Source organism: Triticum dicoccoides, chromosome 5B (assembly GCF_002162155.2).
Source record: "Triticum dicoccoides isolate Atlit2015 ecotype Zavitan chromosome 5B, WEW_v2.0, whole genome shotgun sequence".
In the NCBI taxonomy this organism is placed as follows: Eukaryota; Viridiplantae; Streptophyta; class Magnoliopsida; order Poales; family Poaceae; genus Triticum; species Triticum dicoccoides.
Genome location: NC_041389.1, coordinates 523,558,593 through 523,567,281, shown reverse-complemented (window position 1 = coordinate 523,567,281; position 8,689 = coordinate 523,558,593). Strand labels below are relative to the sequence as shown.

Here is an 8,689-nt window from a genome sequence, read left to right as displayed (position 1 = left end):
GAGGGGTCGGATTTGCCAAATCCCGCTGTAGATGCTCTAAGGGGTTTTAGGATGTTAGAATGAATATTTTGTCATTTTAGTAGTTTTTTAGGAGGCGGATGGTTTTGCTATAGTTGCCCTGGTGCTCCAATGACCTTCGCTTGTATTTCTCCCAATCTCCCTTCTTTCTATGTAACAAGGGGCACCTTGGTCTCTTCTTCGATGACGGGAGGTGGAGGAAACCATGCGTTGTGTGTGTCTGATGTGTATCTACATTATACTGATGTTGCTCGAAGTGCGGCCTAATCTTGCCCCCGTGCCTCATTAGGGTCAGGGCTGGTGCCATGGTAGCGATATTCAGATGTCGGTGGTAGTGCTATGTCGAATAGTGGAGCGAAGTTTCAACCCCTACTCGTGTGCACGATCGACAACGTCGAGGAACCAATAGGCTAGTGTGTAGTGTTGGTTTGTTCATGGACTTGTTGGGGTCGTGCCATCAGCCTCGTCGTGCGTGTAGGCCCCTGCCGAGTCGGTTTCTTCTCCCATACCCCGCCGTCCACGGTGGGTATATACCGTGGGGCCGAAAAGGAGGAGTAAAATATCTTTGGATAATCCTTGCATCTCCGGAGGGGCCCATTTGCAAAAAGAACAGCACCCAGGAGTCTAAACAGAAAATATCTCCTTTAACAACTTCCTATAAAGCAACACGAAGTGGAGCCGAAGCAAAGATAACCCACCCGGAGAAGCAACCAAGAAAACCCCCCAATGGATCATCGCCTCGTGGCCCCTCTCCTCGTCCTCCTGGGCCTCCTCCTCTCCCCGGCGCCGGCAGCGGCGGCCGCGGGGGACGAGGAGCCCCTGATCCGGCAGGTCGTCGGGGCCGCCGACCCCCTCGACAACGACCTGGAGCTCGACTCGCAGTTCCTCGGCTTCGTGCAGCGGTTCGGGAAGACCTACAGGGACGCGGAGGAGCACGCGCACCGGCTCTCCGTCTTCAAGGCCAACCTCCGCCGCGCGCGCCGGCACCAGATGCTCGACCCGTCCGCCGAGCACGGGGTCACCAAGTTCTCCGACCTCACCCCGGCCGAGTTCCGCCGGACCTTCCTGGGGCTCAAGACCACCCGGCGGTCGTTCCTGCGGGAGATGGCCGGGTCGGCGCACGACGCGCCCGTCCTCCCCACCGACGGCCTCCCCGAGGACTTCGACTGGAGGGACCACGGCGCCGTCGGCCCCGTCAAGAACCAGGTTTCCCCTGATTCTTTGGCCGTTTTATCTTCCGATCTGGCCTCCGCCCCTGACCCTTGTTGATTTTGCAGGGTTCGTGCGGGTCGTGCTGGTCGTTCAGCGCGTCCGGGGCGTTGGAGGGGGCCAACTACCTGGCCACGGGCAAGATGGAGGTGCTCTCCGAGCAGCAGCTGGTCGACTGCGACCATGAGGTGAGCCTCTTTTTCTTTCTTCTTTTTTGTGATTGGTTGATTGTTCACAAGATATGTTGGATTTTTGTGGTACATCACTATGTTTTGTCTGTTGGTGTAGACCTTTTCTATGTTGTCGATTTCTGATTGGGCAACGCACCAAACCAAATAAAGGGTCTAGGTGAGTTCTGAGAGGGGAATTGGGATCAGTATCCCATGGCAAACTTTACAAGGGAAATTTGAAGGACAAAGATTGGCAAGATCCTGTGAGATATCATTAATTAACAGTCAACAAAAGCGATCGACTTATTTTATGAAAAGAACCAAAATAATCAACATAGTAATCACCACAGACTTATATTGGAGAACCTGTTCATGGTGGGTGGGGTAGCTTTAAAGCCTTCCTTTTGTTGAGATGATAGCTTCAAGCCTAGAATAAAGATGAAGATAAGAATGTTTGGTGAGTGCATGTATGTCATAAATTAGGATAATGGATAGGTTGAGACAGACCTATCATCGGTCAGTGACTCAGTTATTCAGTATTCACCAAGGTGCCTTGTGCTTATTCACTGATTTGGTGGGCGAGCTGTGAGGGTGCCACTTTGATCTCTATGGACTATCCAGATTACTGTCCATCCACCAGAATAGGCATAGCCACTGAAATTTTTGTGTAGTTAACCCAAGTTGTTTGATGATTTCTATGTTGTCAACTCATTGAACTGGATGCCACTTAACTTGATATTCTGATCTGTAACTGAATGGGAAAGAAGCAAACTGTCAGCTGGGTAGGTCTTATATTGCTGTCATCAAACCAATAAGGGAAATGACAAATGTAATTATTGCATAAGATGTGTCCTTTGGTAGTGCCCAATGTTTTGGTTCATGACTCCAAATCGTAAAATATTTCTTTTACATGGGATTTAGTATGTGTAATACATGGTACTCCGTATAAGATTCTGTGACCCGTACTAGTACCTGTAAGGGCACATCAACCATAGCTCCATTTTACTCATATGCAGTGTGAGGCATCCAACTTTTGTTGAAGGGCCTTTTACCTGTGCTGTCTTGCTATTTACTTAGTTTTATTTGAATGGTGCTACTGCTACATGTTTCTTTGTATTTATCTCAGTTTACCTATCTTCTCCGGTCAAGAACCACTGGTATCACATGAAACTGTTGTCTAGAAAAATACTAGTAAGGTAGATGCTGTGCTGTTTTGCCTTTTTCATTGAACAATTCTTTCTGCCATGCGAATGCAAGGGTAGTAAAACAATTATATACCTTTTATTGCCTGGTTACTTTGATGGGTGCCTCAACTTAATATGCTGCATCATATTGTGAATTTTTCAGTGCGACCCAGCAGAACCTGATTCATGCGATGCTGGATGCAACGGTGGGTTGATGACTTCAGCCTTCAGCTATCTGTTGAAATCTGGTGGCCTTGAGAGAGAAAAGGATTACCCTTACACCGGGAAGGACGGTACCTGCAAATTTGAGAAGTCCAAGATTGCTGCTTCAGTTCAAAACTTCAGCGTTGTCGCTGTTGATGAAGAACAGATTGCTGCTAACCTTGTGAAATATGGACCGCTGGCCAGTGAGTATAACTGTCTCACATGGAGTTTACAACTCAGATCTGTGTTTCTGAGCACATGGAACAATCAATCTATATATATTAGAAATCACTGACACATATTTTTCCTCTCCTGTGCAGTCGGTATCAACGCCGCATACATGCAGACGTACATCGGCGGCGTGTCATGCCCATACATCTGCGGCAGGCACCTCGACCACGGCGTCCTCCTCGTTGGCTACGGGGCGTCCGGGTTCGCACCTTCCCGCTTCAAGGAGAAGCCCTACTGGATCATCAAGAACTCATGGGGCGAGAACTGGGGGGACAAGGGGTACTACAAGATCTGCAGGGGCTCCAACGTGCGCAACAAGTGCGGCGTCGACTCCATGGTCTCCACGGTGTCCGCCACGCACGCCTCGAAGGAGGAGTAGGCTCTGTTCTGATCTGATCGGCAGCCCTCCTGGAGTCGATCTTGGTTTCGGCGTATCGCTAGAAAGAAACTTTAATAGTACGTGGTAGTCGGCTAGGCTCCATCGTCGTTGTGGTATCATCAGCAGCGAAGATGCGAAGCCGCAACAGAATGCTTGCTGTATAACTTATGCATTTGCTAAATTTGCTACGCCATGCATGTCTGCCACACGCTATTTGGATGTGGCTAAAGAACTCCTGAATAATTCTGTACATAATATGTATTGCTTCCATCAGAATGGTGTTCCGTCTTCGTTGACTTTGCTTGCGAGGTGCTCTGCCTCTGTGAAGAAATATAAGAGCGTTTAGATCATTACTTTACTTTGCTCTTAAGTAGTGATCTAAACGTTCTTATATTTCTTTATGGTGTGAGTACTGTGTTTGTTTCTGTTTGTACTTCGTACGCACGGCAAGGGAAGCGTGCTATGTGTTGATTTGTTCAGCTAAAATTCACCGGAACTCTCACTTTCTTACATGGTTCAGCTCACTGCACTGGGCCCTCGGGTTGTAGGGAGATCCAGCCAAAGTGAGGCGGAGATATCCTGCCAAGTTCAAATGCAGTTCTCTTGTGCTTGTTCCAAATGAGAAGCCAAAACTAAGAATGTCAGGACTGAAACCGACTACTGATTCCCCCCCCCTCTCTCTCGAAAAAAGGACACCCCACCTGAGTTGATGCAGATGAATACTGGTTTGATGGCTCAGCAGAAACGTCGGCAGTGCGCGTTGTTCGACGAACCGCCAACTATTGAGGTCAATTTTGCACAGACCATCTACTATACAGGTTTGTTGCACAAAACATCTACCATTGGTAGTGTTGCAGACTTGGCAATTTTGCACGAACCGCCAACTTTACACGGAGGGATGCTAAAGTCGATGGCGTGCGAGGCTCGATGATGCGTGTAATGACCATACGGCAACTACAATGCTAAAGCTTGGTGCCAACTATATCTACCATCTGGGGTGCTAGTGTTCTGAATATTGTAGCCAAATTATGATTCTTTTCAAATCTCAGCTCGTTTCGACAAATGGTTTTGAGAGGTGTCGGCAGTTTTATTTCATTCAAAATTTGGTTCAAAACTAATATTTTCAAAAAATATATGTATAAAATCACATTAAACCACAAATGTACCTAGTACCGATCTGGGAAAATTTCAACTCATTTGGAATAGTTGTTTGGTAGATATCGATAATTTTACTTGGAGACACACGCGACAGATATCAATCAGTTTGCTAACTTTATGCAGCACAAACTATATACTCCCTTCATTCTATAATATAGTGCGCCCACGTTTTTCAAGATTTAACTTTATCATAAATTTAACCAACATGGGCTACTGCGACGGGAGCATAATAGATACCTTTGAATTCGTATTTGAAAGAAGTTTTCAAAAGTAGTATAATTTTTCAGTAAAATGATTTATTAATTATTGGTCTAATTTATGCTCAAAGTTGAATCCTAAAAAATGTGGACGCACTACGTTATGAAACGAAGGGAGTGTTAGAGCGACGTGACATCATACCTTTGTATGTAGAGTCTGCTCTCTAGACCAAGTAGCGGAACCGTGGAAAGTTATTCAGAGATCATATAAGGCAATGACCATGGTACAAGCTACTTTTTGTCAGATCACAAGCAATATGCTTAACTAAATATGGATGGTTACTTGGTTAGTCATGGTGAAGAGGTGAGGACGGCGATGGCATTCGCAAGATCGGCGGCATGGGAGTAGGCGATGGAGATGAGGACGAGCGATGGGGTGAGTTTGAGGCTGGCGGGGACATGGGATCAATGCGGGAGGTGTTATCGCCTTATCGGAGAGGATGCGGCAACAAAATTGAATGGGCTGTTTTGGAATCTCATCAAACAAGGAAAGCACCCTTGACCGTGAGATTTAAGCGAATCGACGGCATGCGGCTGCTCTGACAAATGACTTCCATCATACGTCTGTTGTAAAGTGTTTCCCTTTTTATTTAACCAAAATTGGGAAATCCGTGAGTTGGGGACACTTTGTATTCGATCCCTTGTTGTCCCAGCCTAAACCAAACCCTAGACCAGTGCGGCGGCCATCGATTCACCGTCAGACGCTTTCCCCTCCGACATCTCGTCTCCGACGATTGCCTACTCGCCGCCACCTCTCTCGGTAAGACAAACTCCTTCGTCTCCTTAGCACACAACCCCATCTGACCCATCATTGATCTGGTTCCCTCGCTTGCTTACGAGATCTACTTACCGCAGCGATGTCGTCCTCGAACCTGCGCCACTCCGCGTCCAGATCTGATGACCTGCCTGCCGATGTGCTGTACGAGATCCTCCTCCGCATCCCGGCCAAGGAGCTCTGCCGCCTGCGCACCGTGTGCCCCTCCTGGCGCGCCCTCACCTTCGACCCACTCTTCATCACGGCGCACAAGTCCCGCCACCACACGGCGCCCCCGCTCCTCGCCATAGCCTACTGCGATGATAGTGGGATCAACGGCGTTGCGATTTCAGATATTTCCGGCAATGTGCTGAAGCGGATACCAAGCACCGGGTATGAAATTGTTCTGGTGAACGAGTCATCGGGAGATGCGGTAGGCCAGATCTCAAGCAAGGGTGATAGCATCCGTGTTGTACGCACGCGGCTAGATCTCATCTGCTTCAACTGGATTTTCTACTCTCGGGTTGTCTGGGTGTTGAACCCGGCCACTGGAGCTACCATCACCTTGCCGACTGATTTCTCAGAGGAATTGGTGCATGAGCTACAGGTGAAGGGAATAAAAGAATGGCACTGCAAAGTCGAGTCGTGTGCATTTGGGCAGGTCTCCTCTATCAGAGAGTACAAGGCACTCCGCGTCTCTACAATTGGTGACCGAAAGGTATGTGAGATTATCACCTTTAATGAGATGAACCATGGAAGATGGAGGAGGACGCAGGACCCTCCATCCCATATCTGTACCGGTCGCGAGATAAGATGTGTGGTCGTTAACGGGGTGGTGTACTTCTTGATGGACTTCTATTCCACATACTTTGAAACTGGGGTTATAACCATTGAGTCTGGTAGCGTAGCTTCGTTCAACCTCGAGACAGAAGAGTGGGGTGTTCTACATGGTCCACAACAGGTGCAGAGGTTTGTGCAGGAAAACGAGGATTACAGTTACTCAAAACTTGAAATTGAGTTATCATTGGCTGAATTGAATGGACGTTTAGTTATGGTTCACAATATTCATAACATATCTATGGACTTGTGGTTTTTGACAGATTTTGAGAAATGTATCTGGGTTAAGAAATACAGCATGCCATCACATGTTGCTAGGCCTTGTATGTATCCTTTTCTAATGTTAGATGATGGGAGGATATTTTTCAGTGCAGAGGGTTATCTACAAGGTATCCTTGGTAGTGGAGAGCCAGGAGAGGGATTTCTGCGAAGTTATGATCCAAGAAATGACACCTATCTTGATTTGTTAAAATTGGGAGATTCCAAATCCATTGGCATTTATACGGGAAGTCTACTGAGTTTATAGAGTAGCTATCACCGATGAGGGGAATAATGTATCGTGGTACTTGTTGTTAGTTACCTTATGGGAAAAATCAGTGAGACAATGTACTGATGAAATAGTATTTTTGTGCCTTCAAAGTTTATTATGTCTGAAAATATTTATATGAGAGGATTTTGTAGTTTTATGTTGGCTCAATTATGCATCCTAATTTTAGGAACTCGATTAATTATTTACTATATATATATAACTATTATGTTCAGTTGGTAATAACAAGCTTTTGAATTTGGTGTTTGAGAATATAATACCGTGCTCCAAGTGCAGCATATGAGTATAGGAATGCATAATTTGTTCCTTTCTTTGTACAAATAATGATTTGCTTGGTAAAATGATCTTTACCTTGATAGAATATGATGTTTCATGCTCACAGATCAAAGTATCAAGCTGCAAGTTATAGTAGGTTCCTCCACAGTTGCTTGAAAACAAAACAAACGGTACTTTGTGTACATTGGTAACAATGAATCACATTGTTTGTTTCACTATTATTCTTCCATCTCGAGGTTGCTTTCTTTTGCCACCATTATTTTACTGAATTTTGTGCTTGTAGCCCGCTCCAATTTTGAAGTGTAAAAATTAACGCTGAATTAATCTGCTGCTCTTAGCAAGAAATCCAGGACACTGTGATCTGTGAGCGGCTGTTATTGAATGAATATTTAAAAAGAAGTTCACGTACTCTCTGGATGTGGCAATTTTGAAGATCTCTTCTCCACTCAGAACCCTAGTCTCAAGATCAACGTTTACTGGACAAATAGGATGCTTATGTACAGAGTATTTCTACATCTGCATTTAGGTGGATGTCTTTAACATATTCCCTATCTTTTTTACGAGGCAAAGACCATATATTCAGTACAGAAGAAACTGGTAGAATTTCTAAAAACTAGTTAGTTGATTTTAGTTTACTAGTAACCATAATATGCAAGACACTTCTCAACCAATATAAATTAACTTTTAAGAACATAATTCACACAACTAAGAGAACAATATCAAGGCGTGCTATTTCATAAAGTCAATTAGTCCCGATCAACTAAATTACAATATCATGGGGATTCAGTTTATTCAAAACCAAAATAAACTTTTCAATGGGGTGTACTGAAGCACATCAAGGGCTGATTGAAAACTGCAAGTGTGCAGAATTATGCAAGCGGGAGGTGATGTGTGCTTGTGTCAACCCCTAAGGCTCAAATACGTATGATGTGTGCTTGTCATAACATCATACGCTGATGCAGTGCTGGCTAGGCCGTGACCGACATTTCCCTTGAAGTGGTTGGACACCTATTATGGGCCTCCCCTGTGATTTCGGCCTGCCATACGGACGTCCATTGTTTGTACCACCTTTTTTTTGAAATTCGCTTGTACTACTTTTATCGTGGTCCGCACTATGCCGACGACGGAGGATGAACGGACTGCAGCAGAGGGAGTAAAATAACGAGGATGGGCTCAGAGATAGAGTTTGGGAGTGGTTGGCCAACTTTTTAATGGGAGGGGTAGGCTCCTTGGGCGGCTCGCCGGCGACCCTACCATTAATACGGCGGACGGAGCTGAGCTGGCTACAATTTTGTGCGGGACTCGCTTGTCAGACGCAAGCGTCCAGACTCCCCTAGAACTCTGCTGATTTGGGATCGGCCTATGGGATTTTAGACGTCCAAACCGATTCAGCCCAAAATGGGTGTATGCATTGAAGGCCTAAAAGTGTTGAGTATATTGATTATTAGGAAAGACTAGATAGACT

General features: G+C 45.8%; 2 protein-coding genes across 2 annotated transcripts; both read left to right on the top strand.

Moving 5' to 3' along the window:
- The first annotated feature begins 698 nt into the window (after nt 1–698).
- Nucleotides 699–3,691, top strand: LOC119311326 (cysteine proteinase 1-like). Its single transcript, XM_037586966.1, has 4 exons — nt 699–1,224; nt 1,296–1,415; nt 2,745–2,988; nt 3,106–3,691. The coding sequence occupies exons 1-4, from the start codon at nt 745–747 to the stop codon at nt 3,393–3,395; spliced, it is 1,134 nt and encodes a 377-aa protein (XP_037442863.1). The 5' UTR covers nt 699–744; the 3' UTR covers nt 3,396–3,691.
- Nucleotides 3,692–5,465: 1,774 nt separating this feature from the next.
- LOC119305982 (putative F-box protein At1g47790) lies at nt 5,466–7,057 on the top strand. Its single transcript, XM_037582349.1, has 2 exons — nt 5,466–5,570; nt 5,666–7,057. The coding sequence occupies exon 2, from the start codon at nt 5,668–5,670 to the stop codon at nt 6,925–6,927; it is 1,260 nt and encodes a 419-aa protein (XP_037438246.1). The 5' UTR covers nt 5,466–5,570; nt 5,666–5,667; the 3' UTR covers nt 6,928–7,057.
- Nucleotides 7,058–8,689: the final 1,632 nt, after the last annotated feature.